Consider the following 24,839-nt stretch of genomic DNA (forward strand, 5'->3'; position numbering starts at 1 on the left):
CAGCTTAGTGGTCTTACATTTTTTACGCCCCCCAGGCAAACGTGCTATTTTCTTATATAGTAACGTGCTATATAACAACATATAATTTGTAACTGGGGGGCGTAAATCACACTGGGGGGGGGGGGGGGGGGGGGCGAAACAGAATAGATCCAACCCAAGAGACGCACGTGTCATTCTTTAAATCATGATTTACTATCCAATTTCACGTGCTCGTTAATTGAGGTTTGCTAAACGTATACTGGGGGCACAAACGGTAAAGATCCGTAAATTTTATAATTCGAAATTTTGTCCAACTGGTTTGGTTGAAAGATGCAATGCAAAAATGTGTTAGTGCAGAATTTTAATTCAGAATTTTGGATAGTATTTGTCAATTTGTTCTCGGTTATGTGTCGAGTGATACTTTTATTACTTTATTATGATGGTTCAGCCTAAAATTTTGACTTTCTCATTATAGACTTCCCAGCGTAACGCTACTGAAACATATAGTCCGGGAAGACTCAAAATACTTATTCTATCAACTCAAAAACGACTTAAAAGTAAGCCCATTAACATTAACCCACGAAAATTGACTTTTCAGAAAATTGACCACTAAGAAAATCAATTTCATCGTCTAGATTTCTAGAAATAACTTTTTCTTGAAACTTCATTTGCATGTTTCAAAACCAGATTTCTTCAGCGACACTTTCTACAATGTAAGGTTCTCCTGATCTATTCTGTTCTCCTCCTCCCCCCCCCCCCCCCCCCGTTATAAATTATATGTTGTTATATAGCACGTTACTATGTAAGAAAACACGTGCGCCTGGAGGTCATAAAAGATTTATGCTCACTAACCTGGGACCTGGGGGGGACAGAATAGTTCCGGTTTCTCTATGCGCAATGTCAGATTTCAACCTTGCAAGTTTGCGTTTCAAGCAAGGTTGCCTGAGCATGATACGGTCAATTCATAAATCTGGCTTACAACTCTGACCACTTCGCGGTTCTCGATTAATGGCTGGTGTTCTCAGTGACGTCATCACAGTCACGTAAACTATACCAGCAGCATGACAGTACGAATTTCTAATGCTGGTTTGTCATCAACAATACTTTTGTAATCAACAATCCTTGTCAGGAACAAAGAGGTTTCATTATCAGAGTAAAAATAAATTTTATTCTCTACACAGAAGTTAATGAAAACAAACTTGGTCTTAAGAAATGAAACAGCAAGAAGCATTCGGGTAATCAAGTATGCAAAATAGTCAAGCAGTAAAATTTTGAAAGAACTCTTAAAACACTCACGTGCACATATTAAATGCCGAAAGTATGCAGTGCCAGAAGTCAAAATGCCAGAAGTTGCTACTTAGCTAGAAGTTGAATTTCGTTAATTTTCGTCATTTTAAAACGTGCGCGTTTCGTGTTTTAAGCATGGTTAAGTGACTCTGCAGAAGTCACTTCGAAATTTTGACTTAATATCTCGAACCGCTTCGCGGTTCTCGGTAAACGCCAGAAGTTCTCAGTAACTTCAAGCAGAAGTTACTGAGAACTTTTGGCGTTTATCGAGAACCGCGAAGCGGTTCGAGATATTAAGTCAGAATTTCGAAGTGACTTCTGCATAGTCACTTAACCATGCTTAAAACACGAAACGCACACGTTTTAAAATGACGAAAATCAACAAAATTCAACTTCTAGCTAAGTAGCAACTTCTGGCATTTTGAATTCTGGCACTGCATACTTTCGGCATTTTAAAATGTGCACATGAGTGTTTTAAGCATGGTTAAGGGATTCTGCAAAAGTCAATTCGAAATTCTGACCTAATATCTCGAACCGCTTCGCGGTTCTCGATAAACGCCAGAAGTTCTCAGTGACTTCAAGGAGAGTCATTCAACCATTACATAATAGTCAGCTCATCATTGCAAAATTTTTTTTAAAACGCACGTAAAAAACGTACGCAGAACAAATATGTTGTAACCATGCAACCCTCGAAGCTTCTGCCCACTTAGTTGAAGTTATCAGTCTAATTTTCTTCTCAATGCTTTTTGTCCTCTCTACACTAGAAAAATCTCACTTTGGACTTTTTTAACATTTGACTCCCTAAATACGTTGAAACCAAAATTTTAATTCCTTTTGAGTCAGGCCACTTTTGAGCCAGTCGCTGCTAGGGGACTTCATATATTAGAAAATTTGCGTAGGATAAAAATGTTTTTTAATGAAATGTATTATACTTGTTGGGTCGAGTTAGAGATTTTTGGATCAAATATTTGCCAAACAGGGCAGAGTTGTCATAGTACTAAATTTGATACCAATTGGTGGGTCATAGATCTAGTTTTCTTATCGTTTTTGCTTTTTTTCTAAATAAACAAAAACAGTTGTCCTGCCTGAAAGTGGGGTGACTACTCCGACACCCATTTCATTTATCCTCTTAATAAAACTGTTTGAAGCTTACCTCTTGTTGAATCCAGAATGGTCAGATGAAAACTAAAAGATACGCATCCATAATACAAACGCATCCATAGACAAACTAATATATACGCATCCATAAAAGTTTTTTTGTAAAATATGCGACGCTTTTTGTTTAGAAACAGTATGTAGTACGTTAATATTGATTTTGCCACTTTTACACCGTATTTATTACCAACTCATAAAAACTGCAGCCAAACTAAGTTTGTGTACTGAATGAACAAGACTATATCTCATTATAATCTCGTTATATATGCCACTTCAATCCACAAAATCCGCTTTTTTCTGCTTTTGTTGAAAGCAAATTTTTGCATTTGTTTGGCGACAATCTCTTCTGAAATACATACGTATCGAAGCTCAATTAAAAGTTGGATCTTTTCTGATTGAGAGTGCTTGACATGTATTCTATAATTGAGCGGGGCATAGGGAACTGCGTTGACACAATGATTCCAAAGGTTCTTCAATTTCTTCATTGGTTCCATTAATTTTTCTCATACAAAAATTTATTAACTTTCCTTCTTTGCTGCATGAGAGACAGTCTCATTTTCTTAGAAAATAGAGAAAACTTGAACTCTTCCTTGAACTGAATAGAGAAAACTTGAGGACCTTTTCCCTGCACATAAATTTTTTGATTCTGATGTCCCCGTTTCTCAATCTGCAAACGTGTGTCCCAATAGTTCGTAAAAAGCACATTACTGGTTTATGTTAGAGGTCTTCAGCTCAATAATTCACAGATGTAAATCGAAATAAAAATTAAAATTATGTCTCAACATTTCGTGTGTTCCACAATTAAAAGAGATGCGTTTTTATTGATTGAGTTTTGCATTTGTAGAGAATTTGCATTGAGAATTGAGGAAAACAAAGCAACGAAATTTGTCTCTCATCTAATCTCATTTACTAAAAAATGAAAAACGCTGCACTAATTATTAGATAACAATTTATCAATTAAGGCAAGGGTAATCGAAGTTTTACGCGTCTCACATAAATTTCTCTCCTAAGAAGAAGATTTTCAAAGAACCAACCACATTTATCCTGTTTCGATATAGAGAATAAGGAAAGGGTGATATTGTTACCCTTTGTTTTGAATAAACGAAAAGGACATAATGAAAACCGGTAGAATTAAACAAAACAACATCCATTCAAGGTTGCCAATTCACTCAATGGAATGAATAAGTAGTCCTTCGGAAAAAAAATTAAATGAGTGCATCTTACAAGCTTCCCAATTGATTTCAAACACATGTCACTTTGGAAAACAAAGTTTCCCAGTCGCTTTTGACAAAACTGTTTTCAAATCAGTGACCCAGATATACCTGACTTAGGAACAATATTCAATAACAAAATTTGTTTCCTTTAAAACCTTATACATTTTCTTATGATCTTCCTATGGTTGTTAGGAATGCCATGATTTGTTTATAGGGACCAATAATCAAATATGTGACTGTTGCTTTTTTCAATAGCATACATCACATGCACAGAAGTCTGAGTTTTGAGCGGCATAAAATGTTTACGGCAATTTGGTACCATATATGTCTCTTACATGATTCTTAACTTGTTCATACATAGTACTTTAATGGTTCTTATATGGTTCCAACATGGTTCTCTTGAAACTCATGGGTAGTATCGAAAACTGCAAATTGAATTGGCGCTCTTTTAACACTAATACAACATTCATCTCGAAAATTACACTTTCCGCAAATTTTAAAGTTTTCTGACAATTAGAACCCATAAATGGTTATTACATGATTTTTTGTCACTCACTGGAACCATGAATGTACACATATTACAAAAAATGGAGAAATGCCTTGGCCAAGCTTCATAATCAGCGACAACCTATTCAGTCCGAACTGCCAGTCATCCACTACCACAGGCACAATTAAATGACCAAATATAAACAATTATAACGCACCCCTAAGTTCTCAACTTTCTTGATTTGCAAACAACTTCATTCATACTGGGTCCAATTGGCGGCCAATTGCAGCCATTGAATACAGCACATTTTAGGTGACTAAAACCCAGTGAAAACCTGTTAATCAAGTTTTACGTCTGAAGTACCAGCAAATTAGAATCGCTTTTCTAAATAAAAATATAAAATCGATGTTAAGTGGGCGCCGGAAGACATAGAAAACCTCCTTTTGTTTTCTTTTTTCGCCAATAATTTACGTAACCCTTACTTTTGGCAGGTTAACCAAATCAATCGTTCTTAGTTTTTAATGCTCTTAGGTTTTTAGTAACCATGTGTAATTGAAGGCTCAATACCATGAACTTAAGATTTTCATTACTCAAAGTGAAATGTCTGTTTGTTTTAAATGTTTTTTGTGCGATGTTGTGTTTTCAAAGTACCGTATAAGGTTTACAAAGATAACACATACTCCATCTATGGTTTTGAGTTGGTTGCCAAGAAAAAGTGTAACTTGTCAAACAACGGTGTAAAAGGTGTAAAACCACTCTTTCGGAAGTCAATTCATTTTGGTATATAAGCAACAACGTGTTATTAGAACAAAGCAACGTATAAGCATTATAATATCAAGACGTACAAACATACAACGTAAGCATTAACGATCAATGCAACAAGTAACGTATAAGCTGTAAAACGTACAAAGCCCCAAGTGGAACTTAGGCGGCAAGATTTTTGATGCTCATTTAACTGGTTTTTTTGTCTGATGTCATTGACGTCAAAATCAGTTCGTATTCAATCGGCAAGTGTCTAGAAAACCTCAAAATATTAAGCCGAAAACCAGCTTAATCGATATATATAGTGGTTATATTTACTTAAAATTAGGTTAAATGAACTTTTTCGGAACTTTCTACGTATATTAGAACGTTTTATTAATTTAGAACGATTTCTGTACGAATTTAAATTCGAATCTATATACTCAATTCTGATTGGTTAATATTATTTCATTTACTACGTAACATCCTCCGGCCCGGAAGAAGATGTTGGGAAAACTGGTACAAGTTTTACAAGCGGACGGACGAGTGAACCGGTCGACGTACGTAAAACGGCGGAGCGCGCGACGCTATCGGAGCCGTAACGGAGTTCCACAATCCGAGTGGTTGGGTAATAACCCCTAGGGTTGGTTTCCTCAACTATCCAAACCAAGTCACCGGTCTCAAGGTGTTGCTCGGCAGGCGTCTGCCACTTAGAGCGTCGGTTCAGCGTCGGTACGTACTCTCTGATCCAACGGGACCAGATCGCATTAGCGTACGGCTGCGCACGGGCGTAACGTTTACGATGGTCGAGCTCATGGTTGCCGACAACAGACGGAATACCGGCAGAGTGTTCTCCTAAAAGAAAGTGGTTGGGCGTTAAAGCGTTCAAATCGCACGGATCGGCGCTTACGGGTGTTAAAGGACGCGAATTGAGAGCATTCTCCACGAGACAAAAGGTAGTATGCAGTACCTCATCCGTGAGGCGACGCGTGCCAAGAATAGTATACAACACGCGTTTGAAGCTGCGTACCAACCTCTCCCAGATACCCCCTTGACGTGGTGCGCTGGGTGGATTGAACCTCCACTTTATACCTTTGTGAGCGAGCTCAGCTGCAATGTTGACAACGTTCCACTTTTCAATAGTTTCTCGGAGTTCTTTCTCCGCTCCAATAAAGTTAGTGCCATTGTCTGAACAAATCATGGCAGGTGTACCCCTACGTGACACAAACCGCTCAACTCCCATAACACAAGAACTGGTGTCCATGGATGTAACTATCTCGACATGGACAGCGCGAGTAGTGAGACAGGTGAAGAGGAAGCCCCACCTTTTCTCAGTAGTACGGCGGACAATAACATAGAATGGCCCAAAGTAGTCAACGCCAGTGTTCGTGAAGGGAGGAGACTGGTAAGCAAGTCTCTCCTTAGGTAAGTCAGACATGATTGGTTGCATGGTTACAGCTTGGAATTCTCGGCATCTCAGGCAGTGTGCTTTGATGGAACGCAAGGATGATCTTAGTTTCAGTACTGTGTAGTGTTCCTGCACAATTGATCTTAGGTATTCAACGCCCTGATGATAATGCTTTATGTGCGTGTGTTCAAGGAACAATTTTACAAACGGATGACGTGCATCTAGGATGATTGGGTACTTTACATTAAACCCAACTTCAATTAACCGCTTGATGCGGCCCGAGGAACGGATTAGCCCATTTGGACTAATAAACGGTGAATGTGGAGCAATTCGGCTACTCCGTTTAACGAACTTATTGTCAAGAAGATCTTTTCTTTCGGCTTCAAAAGGCTCTCCTTGTACCAAGTACTGTAGATGACGCTCGGCTTCGTCAAGCTCAGTAGGGTCAGTAATGCTACCATCGGGGTTACGGTAGCCGGCATGTTTCGGCAAAAGCCGGAGAACGTATGCGGCAATGCGCAAGTACTTTTGATATGAACTAAACTTATCAAATGGGAATAACGACGGAACGGGAGTTGTCTGTTTTTTAACAGATGTAGCGAGAGAAACAGTGTCTTCTATGATGACTGCTTGGTTGACGCCAAGTTTGATGTTATTAATGACGTCTTTATTCGGTACGAAAGGGAAACTTGAGTTAGATAAGAAATGTGGACCATTGACCCAACTGCTTAGTTGCAAAACCTCAGCGGACATTCCACGCGTGCCAGCGTCAGCTGGATTATCCTTAGTTGCGACGTGGTTCCATTGGTCAACGCTGGTATACTCCAAAATTTCACAAACGCGGTTTGCAACAAAGATTGGTTGCTTTTCATTAGAGTTTATCCACTGAAGAACGGTCGTGCTGTCTGTCCACATGAATACTTTGTTAACAGTTACAGTAAGTGCCTGAATAATTTCGTTCTTGAGCCGAGCGGCAAGTAGAGCTGCTTGCAATTCCAGTTTAGGGACAGTCATTACTTTCATTGGCGCCACGCGCGCTTTCCCCAAAACAAACGCAAGCTCTGTTCTTATCTTGCCCGTAGGGGTTGTTACTCGGGCTCGAAGAAATGCGACGGCACTAAAAATATCCTGGGAACTGTCACCGAACATATGCAACTCTGTATTATCAAAGGGTCCACTAAAGTAACTTCGAGGAATTTTTGTTGTTTTCAAGCTTTGGTAAGTCCGCACTCCAGACCAAAAATCTTTGAACCATGTCCTGTGGGAGCTCGTCATCCCATTGCTGTCCTGTGACACGCCAGATGTCTTTTAAAAGCAATCGCGCACCGAAGGTAAACGGTGCGACCACAACAATGGGGTCAAAGACTTTCGAGACAAGACTTAGGACCAAGCGTTGCGTGAGGGACTTGGTGATAGCGCAGCTTGTACCCCTACTCACAACTAAAGTGTCATTAGTGTGATCCTACTTTAACCCTAGCACATGCGATGAATCCTCCTGACATGAAAGAATAACCTTGGGCTCAGTAGATTGAGGCGAACCATCAATTCGATCAGCAAGATTTTGCACATTGCTTACAAACTTTGTAAGCTTGAACCCACCGAGATGGAGAAGATGTACCAATTCCTTCGATCTATTGATGGCTTTCTCAGGAGACTCCACTGAGTCAAGGTAGTCGTCCATGTAGACGTTTTCAAGGACGGCTTTTGCAGCTTCGGGGTAAAACTTGGCATTGTCTCTCGCAGTGAGTTGTAATGCATAGTTGGCGCATGTGGGCGAGTCTTTAGCCCCGAATATATGGCGCGTATATTGATACACTACAACGTTAGTTGTGGGGTCCTCCCGCCACAGAAAGCGAAGTGATGGTTGATCTGATGGTAATACACCAACCTGTAGAAACATTCCCTCGATGTCGGCAGAGACGGCATATGGATGTTGTCGGAAGCGAAGAAGTACGTAAATAAGGTCTTGGAGCAGATCAGGGCCAGTGAGCAAAGATTTAGTCAGTGAGGCGCCATGAAATTTTGCTGCTCCATTGAGCACCCTACGCACCTTACCCCGTTTGTTCGGGTTTAAAACCGGATGGTGGGGTAGGTACCACTCTTTATCGGACCGGTTCTCAACTTTGTGAGCGTCCGGAACCTCAATTACATACCCCTTGTTTAGATCTTCCTCGATGGTACTAGTATACTTCTCTCTAAGGTCTTCATCCTTAGCCAATCGTTTTTCGAGAGATTTTAGTTGCACAAGGGATGAGAAGTAATTATTTGGGAGCTTGGTGTTATCTGCTGCCCACAGCATTCCGACATCGTATCTCAGGCCATTGTGTATGGTGCTACTCTCAAGGATTTCGTGAGCCCTTGCGTCTGCTGCAGATCTTGAGTCGACCTGCTTGTTTGCCCCGAATGATTCGATGTCGTACCATGACTTTACTTGACTTGCTAACTCATTGTCTTGTTCGATATTCATTTTAAAGCACGTTGAGGTTAAACACGAACTTGATGGTAACGGACCGCTTAAGACCCAACCTATGGGCAAGCGTACGGCAACGGGTGAACGCTTCTCATCGGCAGAGAAGTATTCTAACGGGCGGATGGCATGATAGACATCTTGTCCGAGTATCATCTCAATGTCTTTATAGGAATATGTCACGGGATCAAGGACTGCTAAGTGTGGGTAAGTCTCTTGCAGGGCCTGTACATTAATTATATCTGAGCCATTGTTCAGACTCTCCTTAACGAAAGGGTTGATGGTAAATGTTTCGAAATCTTGATGTTCTCTTGGTTTCACAGTAACTTCAACAATCCTAGTGTCAACTACTTCTTCGGTATTAATACCCTTGACAGTTAGCTTTAGTGCTTTACCGTGCAAACCGAGTCTATCTGCGAGACTACCGGCCACCCAAGAGTTACTGCAGGCGGTATCACACAAAACTAAAGCCTTGGTATCTAAACCGGACGAATTGACCAACTGCAATTCCGTTAACTGAAGGAGCCCCTTAACATCAGTAACAGATGACATGGTTGTGGTCTTATTAGACGGCTGTTGACTAGTAGTTGCTTTACTTTGACCTGTGTTGCCAGAAGACTGGATAGTATTGGGATATGTTGACTGTTTTGTTGGGAAAACCCTATCTGCTCCATGCAATAGTGAGTTATGCGAACTATTACACCCTTCTGCTCGGCACTTTCTTGGTTGAGGGCACTGGCGGAATGTGTGCTTGTCCCGTAAGCACGAAAAGCAAAGTTTGTTATCCGCCACCAACTTAGCTCTCTGGGTTGGAGTCTTTTCCTTGAAAACTCGACACTCCCATAGCCGGTGGTTACCTTTGCATACAATGCATCGAAAGTAAGTATTTGTGGAAGCAGATGGCATTTGCTTCTTTGTTTCCCTTTGTTGCGAATTTGATGCAAACACTTTTGAGGCTGTTTTGGTCTTGGTTACTGAAGTGATGTTCCCTTCAGGTTTGGCCTTGGTTGCGCTTTGTTTCATAAGATCATGGGCCTCAGCCTTTTCTTCAAGCCAATCGTTAGAGTCAAGGAGGGTAGGCTTAACCCAGTGCTTCTTAACCGTAAAGAGTGACCATGACTCTTTCATGTTTGGTGGTAACTTCTGTACCGCTTGGTTAAGTAGGGAAGCGCTCTTCAAATCAGCATCATATGATAGTGACTTGAAAACCCCAACGAGACTGGATATTGCAGCAGAATAGTTTATGATGTCATCACTATTGTGCATTTTAAGAGGTGGAAAACTGCTCAGTTTGTCCAAGTGTGCACTTACGACTGCCTGTGGCTGGCCAAATTTACGTTCTAAAGTCCTCAGTGCATCCTTGTACATTAAACCAGAGTAAGCAAATTCGGCGATTGCAATCTTTGCTTTACCGGTGACGAGTGTTTTAAGGTACGTCAATTTAACGTCATCAGTGAGCGACTGCGAGTCAATCGCGCTTTTGAATTGACCATACTACTCGTGCCATTGCAATGGATCATCATTATACTGAGCAAGTTTCCATTCTGGCAAGGGGTCATTTTTCTTGCTGGTTATTGCATCAGCTAATTCCCTAATCAAGGACGCATTGTCCGGTATCGGAGGGGCAGGTGCAGACACCTGCGGACCACTCCAACTCAACGGAGTGGGCCCAACATAAGGGTATGTTGACTGAAAAACCGGAGTGGCCAGACCAGGTACAATATTACTTGTAGTTGCAATCGGGTTTTCCTGATGTGTGCCGGATGGAGATTGCATATCAATCAAAAGGGGTGAATGCGAATATATTTGTTGTGGAAAATAGTAACTGATGGTGCGATGTGTGCCTGTATATTTGGAGCAACATTATTTACGGTGGTAGCGTCTTGGTTGACTAATGACGGTCTGTGCTGTGGAAAACGCCAATGGCTCATATTTGGCACAAAGTTTTGGCCGAGAGGGATATTGGGCATATTTGGGAAAGGAGGAGCAACAGAACGTACAACTTTGTGTAATCGGTTCTTACTATTCTGAAAATTGTTGTTGACGAGAGGCTGGCTAATCAAAGGGGCGTGTGGGATGGGAGCAGTGAGGTTAGGTGCGAAGACTGGGTTCGGAATGGGAAGGCCATTAGGATGAGCGGGTTCGGTGTTGTGCTGTTGAGTATTTGGACTTGGTGGGGCGCTTTTGTGCAAGGGAACGTTTATTGCGGGGGCTGGATGATTTGTTGTCGGAAAAGGGGGAAGAGTGGCGTTTGGTGCTCGGGGGACACAATTAATTTGTTGTCGGGAGCATATTCGCTGGGCCGAATTATTCTTGGGTAGACTTGATGTTTCAAGTCCCCTGGATTGTGAAATTTGAAGTTGTGCGTTCGGAAATAACTCGGATGCATTATTTTGATTTAATTGCGGTGAAAACGGCTGTGGTGGAACGGGCTGTTGAATAGGGGGTGTAGAAGCCCCTGGGGCGTGTACAGAAGGCGGCTGACTATCCGCGGTTCCTTGGTTAGTTATGCTTGGGAGCGCCGTGCCTTGCTGGCCTGTTTGATTCATTTGCGCCCTTAGGTGCGCCTGGTACAACGCCTGTGTGTTAGCAGCAGCCAAAAAATTTCCAGGTGGAGTATAATAGGGGTCGAGTTGCTGCAAGGTCTCATTGCTTAAAATGTAATTGCCTCGACAATTTTTTGGAATGGAATGCCTTGAAATTTCAGTGTTCTGATCTTCCACTGTCCTGCCGTTGTTGTGGCTAGGACATTCTGGAGGGTCAATCATAACCTGTGGTTCGCTAGTTTTCTCCTCATTGTGAAAACTTAAAGCAAGTGAGGTGTTGATCCAATCTTGGACAGCCTTTTCACTTCTCATTGAGCTCCTAGCACTTGCAGTTGTTTCAGATTGGCTACCTTTAGAAACGGCGTCCAGCAATTCAAATTCTTGCAGAGTTGCCTCTGCCAACCGTTTCCTGTTGTTTTCCTCCACTTTATCCAATTCCATTTGCTTTTTCTGTTTAGCAAGGCGAATGGCTGCCTCATTCTGTTTTTCAATTTCTTCACGCTTCATCTTAGCAATTACGTAATCATGTTTACGCTGACTAGATGTTTTTGACGATGTCATAATTGAGGGAAGTCTAGAACGAATGGAAGCCCTCGGTTCCTGAAACTCACTCACTTTATCATCAGCAGAGTTGATGTAGTTTCGTGCTGAAGTGAGGATCTTGTCGTTCTTGGTTGTCATTGCCTCTAAGTAAGAATCTAGTGAAGGAACAAGTGCACTTGGATCCTCCGTTTTTCCAGCAAATACAATCAGGTCCTCATTTTTGTCTACAACGGTCATAAATGCTTCGTTGCACTTTGTTACTAGGCGTTCAACTTTCACTCGCCTACTTTGACTATTTATACAATGAAGGATATCTTCGTGTATAGCATGCAATTCAGCCTCACGCTTTGACCTGGCAGCGTACAACTTTTTGACTTTTTGATCAAGACTATTAGACATCACGATGTTATTATTTCCAAATACCAGCAAAACTACCACAGCACACGGTTATCTATTATATGCACACTCCAAACAAATCAAATCCACGCAAAACAAACCCAACGCAAAAGACACCAGACACAGCACACTGTAGACAGTTTGTAAAACAAACCACCAAAAGAGCAAAGAAGGTCGTCGAGCACACTGTGCCCGACAAAAACAGAAGTGGAGCGCTGAACGCTATGCGCTCAACGCGGAGGGAGGCAAAGGACACACGGGAAGTCGAGCGAGCAACGCGCGACGAAACGGAGACGTTACGGACGGAAAGTCCAGCGAGCAACGCGCGACGTGACGGAAACGGGACAGACGAGAGGTCGAGCGAGCAATGCACGACAGAACGGAAACGGGGCGTGCGGGAAAACAAACGAAACGGGACGGTGGGAAAGAACGGGCGGGAAATGAGTTCGGAGAGAACTATGTTAGCAGACCACAGCAGAAACTCAAGCAAACAACCTAGCCGTAACTCCAGAACAAACTTAAGTCACACCCTAGGAAGAAGGAGAGAAGCTACTGCAAGACAATCTAATATAGTTCATAATAGGTCTATAACGACAAATTTAACGACAAACTATTTTACGGCAATGCAGTAGTACACTAAAAGGATGAAAAGTTCGAACTCCAGAAGGATCAACTCCAGAATAAACTTTCGTCACATCCTATCAAAATCCAAACCGTAACAAACAATCAGCATACTAACGTTATTAAACAAACTACAGCAAAATTTAATAAACTATAGTGTGTTTGTAGACTAAGATAGTTGGAAAAGTCGCGAAACAATCCAGCCGTAACTCGAGGATAAACTTAAGTCACACCCTAGAAGGCAACAGGACCAAACCAAATAGCAATCGTACAGGTACACACAAACAGACAGCAGCAAAATCAATATACTACAACAGAAGGGCTAGTAAATTAGTAGAGTTGAAAAGTCAAAGGACAACCCAGCCGTAACTCGAGAATAAACTTAAGTCACACCCTAGAAAGCTATAAGACCTAAACAACAAACCAGCATACTAGCATACTCAACATACTACAGCAAAAACAACAACATAGTTCATCACATATAACATACTACATCGAAGGAAAAAATTAGGCGGAGAAAAACAACTCTGAATGAAAGAAAAACGGAATGATTGGAAACGAAAACGAAAAACAAAATTTTGGGAGAGCGACGTTGATGAAAAATGAACGGAAATTGTGAATAGTGAAGTTAAGGAACGAAAACGAAGCGGACGGTACGGTACGAAAACGAGATACGAAGATAATAAGAAGACAAATTTTTTTTTTTTGAGCCGGAGGTTGTGAGTTTATATCTCACACCATTATCTGTCCAATTTTTCAAATTTTGGTCACTTTTTGCAAATTCTTGATTACGGAACGGTAATCCAGTAAACTGGACGGTTTTAAGCTTGAAAGTACGATTTATCAATATTCGGTATTGATTTTCTAAATTTTTTGATTTGCCTCAAAATTGACCAAAGATTTTCAAAATTAAACAATATAGCATTATGTGCTCACTTTTTTCTCATATCTGAGGTCAATTTTTTGCTATGTAGCCATAATGGACCAATTTGTCTGAATTTCCCAACTTTCGAATAAAAAATTTTCAAAATCGATGTTTTTTTTTCTTAAAAAGTTTCTCAGCTCCCTTCTCCAAAAATTATACTACTTCGCTGAGACTTGTCGTGATAGTACTACTTGTTTTTCTTTACAATCTGGCGGAAAAGGATTAGTGAGTATCAGAAGCTTTGATCGAACTCCGAACCTTGATGTTTTTTAAGCTCAAAAAAATCAACTGTGGGGGTTAATGGTGAATTTTTAGGGATGATTTTCACGGAGTTATTTGACTACACAACCCCTTGAAAATGTCTTTGAAAGATATCAGGGGTTTGGTTACTAGCCGTCTAAAATCGTTTGTAATCAATTCACTGCAAAAAAGGTTCTGTTCTTACAGTTTTTTCTGAGTACATGAGTGTTCAACTCAGCTTCTTTGAAGAGATGTGAGTTCGAACAAAGAGCAAGGCATAGGGCGACAATTAATAATTTTCGTCATAAAAAAGCATCACCAGTTAGCCATTCTTGGAAGTGGGTGGAGTAGGTGCCGAACAGCTCATCTGAGTCCTGATCCTTGTTACAAACTTTAATCGAGCTGAAAGCTACATCAAGACAACCTACTGTGAATTTGGCTTCATCGTTCCATACTGGGTTGTAACGAAACGTGTCCTTTCCGTTACTCTAGTGCAAGAGTAGAATGGGAAATGAATCAACAGCACAACCCACTTTCAAGAAAAAGCAAAGGTCAGATAACGGGACAATTAATTGAGTGACTGGATCAGACAGTAGCTTGAAGAAATATAAACGAGTCAAAAGCTGAATGAACGCGTTTGAATATATCCGTTGTCTTTAATAGTGAGTTTTGAAGATATGACGCTAAAATTGGCTCTTATTTTGGAGCGGCACCAATGTAAAAGGTGTAAAACCACTCTTTCGGAAGTCAATTCATTTCGGTATATAAGCAACAACGTGTTATTAGAACAAAGCAACGTATAAGCATTACAATATCAAGACGTACAAACATACAACGTAAGCATTAACGATCAATGCAACAAGTAACGTATAAGCTGTGAAACGTACAAAGCCCCAAGTGGAACTTAGGCGGCAAGATTTTTGATGCTCATTTAACTGGTTTTTTGTCTGATGTCATTGACGTCAAAATCAGTTCGTATTCAATCGGCAAGTGTCTAGAAAATCTAAAAATATTAAGCCGAAAACCAGCTTAATCGATACATATAGTGGTTATATTTACTTAAAATTAGGTTAAATGAACTTTTTCGGAACTTTCTACGTATATTAGAACGTTTTATTAATTTAGAACGATTTCTGTACGCATTTTAATTTGAATCTAAATACTCAATTCTGATTGGTTAATATTATTTCATTTACTACGTAACAAACGGAATGTTCAACAGCTTATTTATTCTGAGACAATTTGGGTAGACTTTAATCAACAGCTTAAGTTTTCTTATAGGAAACCGAACGGAAAAAACTCGGGCAATAATTTTAAAATTAAAGTGACATATATTGACTATTGCTGATAATAATTGAGAGCTTATTTGTAATTGACCCATACGTGATACATTTCACTGACCATATTTGCTCCTTAAAAATCAAAACATCCCTAAAATTTTTTACTATGGGTAAGTTTGTGGACAAGAGCACCGCGAATGAAAAAAAAATTAAAAGCAAAGTTTCCACTTTTTGGTTAAGACAAAAAACTAGAATGACACGTAAAGGTTGTTTGCGACTTGCAGTTACAATTACCCAGGAATATTGGCTGTTAAATTTTTAAAGGACATAGCTTTGTTATCTCCCTCCGACCCCCCCCCCCCCACCCCACTCCATTGTTTCTATTCGCCCATCAATTTCATAAACTAGGATCAAATTTGTTCAGGTGGCGGTGAGATGAAATAATCCAATTACTTTGAAAATACACTGAATTAACGGAAATTATGTAAATCAAATGCATTGAATGTGCTGAATGGAAAACTCCGCGACTCACATTCTATTGTGAATTGTCCGATAATTGTACGATATTTATTCAATCTTTATCAAAGCGATCATTATCAAAGTTTTCTATGAAACCAAACTTCATCTATAAAAGATAATTATGCAGCTTTGTATAGAAAATTGATTTCGCAATTTTGAAAGACTTCTTGTCGAAGATATCGAAGACATCAAAAACAGTCCTCCAATTTCATGCAATTTGAAAAATGATTTAAAACAGCCAAAACCTCTCTTTAAAGACATTTTCGATCTTTTTTCGTAAAATTGCAACGCACACGAATGTTCGAGAACTCCCCAAGTGCAAATGAACATCATTAAAGCATACATCTAAAGGTTTTAAGCTTGATCTCTGAGACGTTCGATATCGTTGCAATTTTATGGGACTATAACTGATAGTCTGTCCCATAAAGTTGACATCAGAGAACGGTCGAAAATGGCCAAAAATATGCAATGGAAACTGCAATTGAGCCATATAAACATTGTTTTTGAAACGTATGATTATTTCTATAGTCTGTCCCATAAAAATGAAATGACCAAAAACACCAAAACATGCAATTGAGCATGCAAATGAGCAAAGGTCAAAGTTCAAATTCAAAACATGTAGAAAAAAATTGACGAATAAAAGCTTAACGAAAAAAACGTTGGCATTCAAATGACCACATTGATGCTCAATTGCCTGTTTTTGACGTTTTCGAACGTTCGCTTATTTCAACTTTATGGGACAGACTATACTTTATGAGATACGCTATATATGATAATAATGCTGCTTTTTATAGATAATTTTTACACATTTTTGAAAGACTTCTTGTCAGAATTGATGATATGAAACGTATTTCTCGGAGTTTATGCAATTTGAAAAATGGCTGTAAATATAGCAATAGCCAAAGCAACGTGCGAAAGACAATTTTCGATGCTAAAGTTTACGCGTCGATGTTTATAAATGTCCTCTGAAGCAGTCAATTGTTCAAACTTTCTTTCACTTTTTCACATTTCAGCCGAACTGCGCCTGTATTTACAAACGCTCGCCGATTTCAAGTCCCTCAAAATTAGACAATAATTATTGGAGCATATTTTTGAACCAAAGTGTAAAATTTGACAATGTAAGAACATAGTACTCTTACATGAATAAAATTGTTTTATAACCAATTATTTTGGCACTAACTAGTCGAAAAAGAGTTTTCGCTTATTTGAAGCACCACTCAAAAAATTACCTGTCCAATTTTTGACTTTGAGCAAGCCATAACAAGCAAGAAAGTTCATTCGACTTAAACAAAATGATATTCAAATTTTAAATTAGATTTGATTTTTATCTTTTCTGGTCAAAGGAGCAACATATTTTATTACAAAACATAAAAACGTGCGGATGCATGCTAAGTTATAATTATTATTTTTAATTCTGAGATCAAAAAAATAGTTTTACCAGCAAAAAATCAATTAATTTTCGTTTTGCGTCATAGTTAAAGTAAAAGATTCTAGAAGCTTCTAGCTTTCTCATTTTTGAAGCCACCAGAAAAACATTTTGTTAGAGTTTATTCAACTTTTATTCTTCGGCCGCTTAGAGACCAAATTAAAAATCAATCTCTTTTTCGTAAAGTTTACCTAAAGAAAAAAACTATACGCAAATTTGCTCTTACTTTATCGTGCGTGACTGTAATTCATTTAAAGTTTATTTAGATTTATAATTTAAAGCGAACTTTTAATTCACCCCTTTCGAAATATTCCATTGTTTAAATTCAAAAATTTTATTCAAACTTTGCAAATGGCTTCAACTGGCAACGGAATTCCACTTTCGGAGGCGGAATGGGCGGAATTCAAGCACAACATGGACGATTTTTACGTTCTCATCACGTCAGTTTTGAAGTTCCTGATGGCAGCGGGTTTCGCGTTCCTCGAAATGGGAGCGATCCGATCCAAAAACACGACCAACATTCTTATGAAGAATATTCTAGACAGCTGTATCGCTAGTATAATATACTGGGTGTGTGGATACGCTTTTGCCTTTGGAAGCGATTCGAACGCTTTTTGCGGTTATAGCAATTTCCTTCTGATTGATTTACCCGGGGAAAAATTTTCCTTTTATTTTTTCCACTTCGTATTTGCGGCTACTGCTGTTACTATAGTGTCTGGCGCGATGGCCGAACGAACCCAACTCCGGGCGTACTTTATGTACAGCTTCTTTATCACTGGGTTCGTGTACCCGATAGTGGCTCACTGGGCCTGGTCTGAAACTGGGTGGCTCAAACATGAGTGCTGGTGGGAGGAAATTCAGTTCCAGGATTTCTCTGGAAGTGGGGTAGTCCATATGGTCGGAGGAGCCGCAGGCCTGATGGGAACCCTGGCTTTGGGTCCAAGACTGGACCAATACGTCGACGGGAAACGCCAGAGGGTGAAAGGTCACACAGTTCCGATGATGTCATTGGGGGCGTTTATCATTTTTTTCGGGTTCTTTGCATTCAACGGGGGGTCCCAAGCTAGTATCACAAAACCAGGAGATAGCGATACAATCGCGAACATTTTGAAGAACACGATTCTTTCCGGAGCCAGCGGGGGGCTGTTTGTGGTCATTTTGTTCTACATAATTAACCGGAAATTCACCTTGCTGGGGTGCATTAACGGGATGATAACCGGAATGGTCGCGATTGGGGCTGGCTGCAACGTCATCGACCACTGGGGTGCCTGCGTGACCGGAATCATTGGAGGATTTGTGTTTGTGTTCTACAGCGAACTTCTTTTCAAACTCGGAGTTGACGACCCTTTAGATGCCATGGCTGTACATTTTGGGGGCGGTTCTTGGGGTCTGATGTCGGTTGCGCTTTTCGCCAAAGATGTCGGCGTCGTGTACCAATTTGATGAGCATTCTTTCAAAGTTCTTTTGTGGAACTTCATAGGAGGTCTGGCGATAACCGCTTGGACGTTCGCGACGACTGGAACCCTGTTTTTCACGCTCAGAGCGCTTGGGTTCCTTCGGGTTTCAGAACTCATTGAGCGCAATGGTCTGGACGTTATGGAGCATGGGGAGGTTGCATACCCCGCCGATGCGTACCTGGACGACGACTTTTTCAAGAAACTCAAACTTCACGGGAACTCAGCAACAACTGGCGATTTCCAGGACGAGCTGGACGAATCTCATCACGTGTCCGTAGCCGAGGTTCAAAGAAAGGAAAGTCTGGCTTTAGAGATTGTCAAGATTCACAATGGCCAAATAGCAGAAAGCAATCAAACAAACAAAGCTTATGTTGCGACACCACCCGCCATTCAAGATGAAAAAGTGAACAAATTTAAACAGAATCCAAAAATGAAATACAAAATTGATGAAGAGAAATTTTAAATTTCTGCCTTATAAATTCAGTATTTCGGACAAAGTTTATAAAACTTAAATATTATATACTGGCGATTTATTGTTATTTTGTATCATCACTAATGTTTTATATTTATAGATGGCACGTTTTGAACACTGTTCTTTTGTATTCCGTCAAAAAATCTGGACTTATTCTGGTTCCCCCCCCCCGCCCCCAAGTGTTTTCAGAAATACAAATATTATTGAAAAGTTGTCTTGGTATGCAAGACTTAGGCCGAAAAGCATAAACACACCCTATTACAATTTATGTTATAGAGAGCGTTATATGTAAAAAATAGCACGAGTGCTTCGGGGGGGGGGGGGGGGGGGAGGGGGGGTAAATTTCAATGCCCTTTAAGCTTGGGGGGGGGGGCAAGAAAGAAAATATCCAGAAAATTATTTCAAGAAGATTTGGTTCAGTTTGTTCAATTACAAAACCCTTCCCACGCAATACTGGAGGTCATGCCGATATTTTCCGTCCGTGCTCCAACCCACGGCTTAGTGGGTGCATGTTAGTTTCAACGTTTCACCCCCCCCCCCCCTAAGCACAAGCGCCATCTCTAGACGGAAGAAAATGTTTTTCTTGTATGTAAGATTTTGCAAGATTCTGGCAGAATCTTACAAGACGATGCAAGAGAAACTTTTGGCCTCGACTGGGGATATTCTTACATATATTGATTTTATATCTAACAGCAAGTGCTATTTTACTGGTTACTGGGGGATGCAAAACATAGCGAGGGAGGGGCGGGGGTGTTGGCTTAAACAGAAAAAATACAAAGATACGGTAAAGCAGAAACGAATTGAATTTTTTTAGAGGCATTTCTAGACAAATTTTAAGAAGAATTGAAAGTAGTTGTTAGAAAATTGGAAACAAGCCATATGCAACTGGGGATTCATATAATTATATAATTTTCATTTCTGATCACGCAAAAAGCAATATTGTCTGGCATCAGCAGTACACTCAATTTTAAAAAACGTTGTCGACGTTAATCTGACCAATCAAAAGCAAATCGGATATCAAAAGAACGAGATGGTCGAAAAATCGAAGTTTATCAAACAGCTAAAACAACATGGCAATGAAATCAGCTCAAATTAATACAACTGTAGGTTGCGTTAATTTCTTAGGTCGTGATAGATTCCCAATCCTACGGGCCACAGGCATGGCCAAGGTCCAAACGACAATGCCAAAAAAAGTGGTCGCTTAAATGTTAGCAAATTTCTCTTGAACGCTATACTTGCTTAGCGATTGCCGATCAAAATTCAATAATTTGAACTAAATGCAGAAAACAAACCAAATCGTTTCGATAAGTTTTTTTCTTGGCAGCTAAATGATTATCCGGCTATCCGACCGTCAATAGCTCTAAAGTTAAGTGGGATTAGGGTTCACTGAAACTTAGAAATTGTCATAAGATACATTACGACTAAAAAACTTCTAGTTTTGAATTTTTCATTGATATTGCAGACATGCGAAATCTACAAAAACAAATGTTACTGCTACTAAGTTCAAATACTAAGAATTGAAGTAGTCTTGCATTGTGTGCGTTTCAAAGCAATTCTGGCGGATTTTTACGCACGTATTAAAACCCTGAGTTTTTCATCAAACTATATGCGTGCAAAACAGCCATTGCTATTAAGGCAGACACTACCTGGGCTTTTTACAGCCTCATAGTATAGAGTTAGGGCTAATTATTTCTGCCTGCGAAGTAGACTTACCTAGTTCTCTCTGACAAATCGACTCTATAAAACACTGCAGATAGACTTCGACTATTACGGTGGTAATGTAATACATCACCGGAGCCAATGGTATAAAAATAGTTTAACAATCTACTAGACTGTCTAAATTAAGGCGTGCAAGCGCTATATACAAAACAGTCTCTGTCTCTGTCACTTCTCAGTCTCTGATTGGCTGAAGGTGTACATTCAGAGTTTCGTCTGCTACATCCACCCGAGACAAAGTTTTTTTGTCCAAATTCGAAGAACGAAGCTAAAATTCGCTGAATGAGTTGGTGACTACAGTCGTCAATAAGTGCTGCAGAAACTGTCCGTCGTAGAACCAGTAGGGGTGCTGAACAGTGACATCAATCCTGTTATAGTATCCAGCTTTCTCTCACTGTTATGTAGTGAGGAGTTGTTCCCAGTTGGGTGGACAGTTGAAGTCTGTAGTCTCTGTCAAAAGTATAAAAACATTTCGATTCATCTTTTTTTTCAGTACGGTTTTTCCCCCACTCTGATTTACCAGCTTACCTTCTGATTAGAATCCAGTTTTAGCTACTGTGAGCTCCTTAATTCTTTAAATATTTAAATTTAATTCCTAAGTAAGTTCCGACCAGAGAACAAAAAGAAATTGTTCCTCATCTTCAGTTTAAAAGGTTTAGGAAGAAAGAAGATGATTGACTAATTAAATAGAGATATGAAGAAAGAACAAATAAAAATGAACCTTTTTTCGTCGGGTTTTTCGAGAGCTGTGTCTCTGTATCTGGAAAGTGATCCGGAGGGCTGGGATTGTGCTCATCAGCGGTGCTCGAATTCAAAATCCGGTGCCTGATTGGCTTGGTCTTAGAAGAGTTCGAGGAATTCTTCGCTTCTTGCAACACAAGCAACAAGAGCCTGAAAAAATAAATCCGCGTTCCAATGCGGCTGCATAGCATTATGTTTGAGGATCTCATTGTTCTCTTGTGTTGCGTCTCTCTGTTTGACAACTTGTCTGCAATCCAGTCCTTTTAGATGAAGTTGAAGATATCGGCGTACATACACTTCGTTGCGCCTCCTACATGTTTGAGATTCTGGATTAGTACCAATATTGGCCGGTCGGCCCTTGCATGCAGGGGATCAAAGAAGTAAGTGTAGGTGGGCCCTTGCGTACAGGGGAAGATGATGTAAGTGTAGTTGAGATAACACGGAGATGGCATTAGACGTGAACTGACAAGCGTCAGTGGATTAGTATTATGGATGCGATGTTGCACAAAAAAGAAGTAGTGAATTGTTTTGTGTGATTTATTTTTTACATCCATCTGTGTTGGATGCAAATACCAAAAAGGAGATAAAAAGGGGTCGTAGTTTTGATATACGCGGTAAAGAACATTATTTAAACATCGTGTCCTGTGTGAACATTGTGTAAAATTAAACCTTTTGGAGATCCCCCGGCGTGAAGTATTTCGACGAGGCCAAAATATATCCGAAAACCTGGGGTTTCGGAAAGTAGGCACACTCGGGAGCGATATTTTTTGTCTCGGCTATCATCTACGTACTCGTTTTTCAGTTTTCCGATGAAGCGCGTACTGAAGGTTGGTTGGCGTGTGCTCTAGAGGAGTGGCAACAAATTGAATCCTTTCGGGAACATGGATACCAGGCTCCGTGCTGATCCCGAGGATGTCAGTAAATTTAAGAAAAAAAGCTTGGCCCTGGTGGTCTATGATATGTGCTTTGTTTCGGTACAAAAGGGTTTGCCTTTGGCTGCCGTGCCATGGAGTAGTTATTATGTCTTGTTGGACGGGGCCGTCTTCTGGGCGAGGCATCAGTGCACGGATAGTCGTCAGTGCATGTTGGCCTTTCGTAGGCAGGTGGTTTTGGGTTTCGCTGCTAAGGCTGTGGCGCGGGTGCAGTAGGACTATTGTACCGGGTGTTGTGGTGTAGCCATTGATTGTGGTGTTGAAACTGATTGCATTGTTGCAATCGATTGCGGTGTCATCTGTTGTGGATTAAAGAGTGGTAGGGATCTGATCTGAGGCCTGCGCACTCTTCCAGAGTAGGCAAAATCTGGCACTACAGTTTCTGGTGTTGACCGCAGAGATTTTTACTTGACAAACCCGCCAGCTAAGATTCTACCTGGCGTGTCGGTTGCTGTCCCTCTAGTAGTATCTCACGTAATGATTGCTGTTGTAGGCACATTTGCCTTCTCTGAGGAATTGAAGTCCTTCGCACTGAAAGGGTGGAAGTTCTCCAGAAAAAGAGTAAGAAGTGATGGGCGAAGGCAGTGTCTTCACCCGTGAGCATGTAGCGGCAAGCACAAGTTGGAGCTGTGGTGAACCTTGTGCCATCGTAAATAGCGCCAGCGTTTGCATCTCACACACTTGTTCGGGCATCGAAGGAGCCATCAACATAGGTAGGAGTGGCGAGGAGGGGAGAATATAATTGACGTCCATCATGATAAGACGATATTGCGTCGGATCGCTTTGGAGGAATGGGTGATCTTTCTGCGTGAGTTGGTCTAGATGAGGTGACGTCTGTGGTGTCACAAACATTAGATATGAAGTCTAGTACTTGGTACAATAAAGCTAAGCTCCTCTGGAATTTCCTGAGTCAGGATCTTCCTCAAAGACATTTTGACAATTAGATAGGGCATTTTCGTTTTCTTCTACCAGGGTGATAAGATTTGAGATGTAGAGAATTGAAATCTTGTTCTGGTTGGGATTCAATCGGAAGCTCGTAGCAAAAATATTTCGATGATAGTGGGGTCGATGCTTTCCGAATAGATAAAATATCTTCCTCCAATAGATCAAAAATTCCATTAAGTGTCTTTTAAATAGTTTAGTTTTATTAACTCGAGCTAGTCAAGGTGGCGAAGCGTGAATTATTTGCCGTCAAAAATCAACTTGTTAAATTAGTCTCTTTTTTGCCTCTGTAAATGCGAAAATAAGTGCTTGTTATAGAGATTGTTCTGCTAAATCTGCAAAACTGACAGCTTGTGCTATGTCAAATTTCTCTACTACTTCTTTTCTAGTTGGTTAAACTTCATCTTTTCGATGGAGTTCCTCCAGTCACTCTGGTTGAATATTCCTATTTTTTAAGCAGAGAATTTAAATTGTGTAAAGTGGCGCTCAATTTCATTGGGTGTGAACACTTCAAAAAAATTACGCGCCTTAATTGTGTCAGGCGTTCAACCATTTGACTCATCGTCATCTGTGTCAAGCGCGACTTGGCGATCAAAATAACTTGTTTTACTATCCGCTTTTATCGATTAAAGCTTTTTTACGTGTTACTTGTGGGTCTACAAACTGTACATTATTCTGTTAGAAAATGAGTATTCATTCATAACATTGACCGTCTAATACATATAGGATAAAGGAAAAAAACAGTTGCGCATTTAGAAATGGATATTACAATAGAGTTTTAAACGTCGCAAAAGTATTCTTTTGTCCCGTCATAATGTAGCCTAGGAAGGGAAACTTTGTGTGAGTAGAGAAAAAGCGGTTTGTTTTAGATTCCTATCTAGATCGAATAGTTTCATACATATTGTAAGACTTGTGTGGTCCATTTCTAAAAGTGCACGGCTAATTGCATAGTCAACATTAACTGGTGCATTAAGATGTACTGCGCCAAACCAATTCTGCTTTCTGAGAAGTTCGTACTTCTCAGATTTGCGGCAGACTTTTGAACCTTGCGTTAAAACTCAAAAATTTCGAATAATAGCTTTTATTTGCAGTGAAACAGCTGGAGCTTTGTTAGCTATGGATAGATGTAAATATTTGAAATTTGATGCAGTTTTGCCTGTAGCAAAATTAGAGCTTTCTTGATTTGAAAGAAAAAAATCCTGATATTGTGTCGAGTAGCATGGGCAATCTTCGTTACATTTGTGTAAAAATTTAGAGATTGTTTCGAATCTAGACAGACTAGATACATCATCAAAGTTATCTTGAAAAGCAATTTGTGTACAAGTGGGCTTTATGTTTATGACCA

General features: G+C 40.2%; 1 protein-coding gene across 1 annotated transcript; it reads left to right on the forward strand.

Annotated features, from left to right (window-relative positions):
• The first annotated feature begins 16,618 nt into the window (after nt 1-16,618).
• On the forward strand, nt 16,619-19,188 carry LOC142345576 (putative ammonium transporter 1). Its single transcript, XM_075397697.1, has one exon. It carries the CDS (start codon nt 17,586-17,588, stop codon nt 19,152-19,154), a length of 1,569 nt encoding a protein of 522 aa, XP_075253812.1. The 5' UTR covers nt 16,619-17,585; the 3' UTR covers nt 19,155-19,188.
• The last annotated feature ends 5,651 nt before the right edge of the window (nt 19,189-24,839 follow it).

This window comes from Convolutriloba macropyga, chromosome 9, assembly GCF_964194025.1.
Source record: "Convolutriloba macropyga chromosome 9, txConMacr16.3, whole genome shotgun sequence".
Lineage (NCBI taxonomy): Eukaryota > Metazoa > Xenacoelomorpha > Acoela > Convolutidae > Convolutriloba > Convolutriloba macropyga.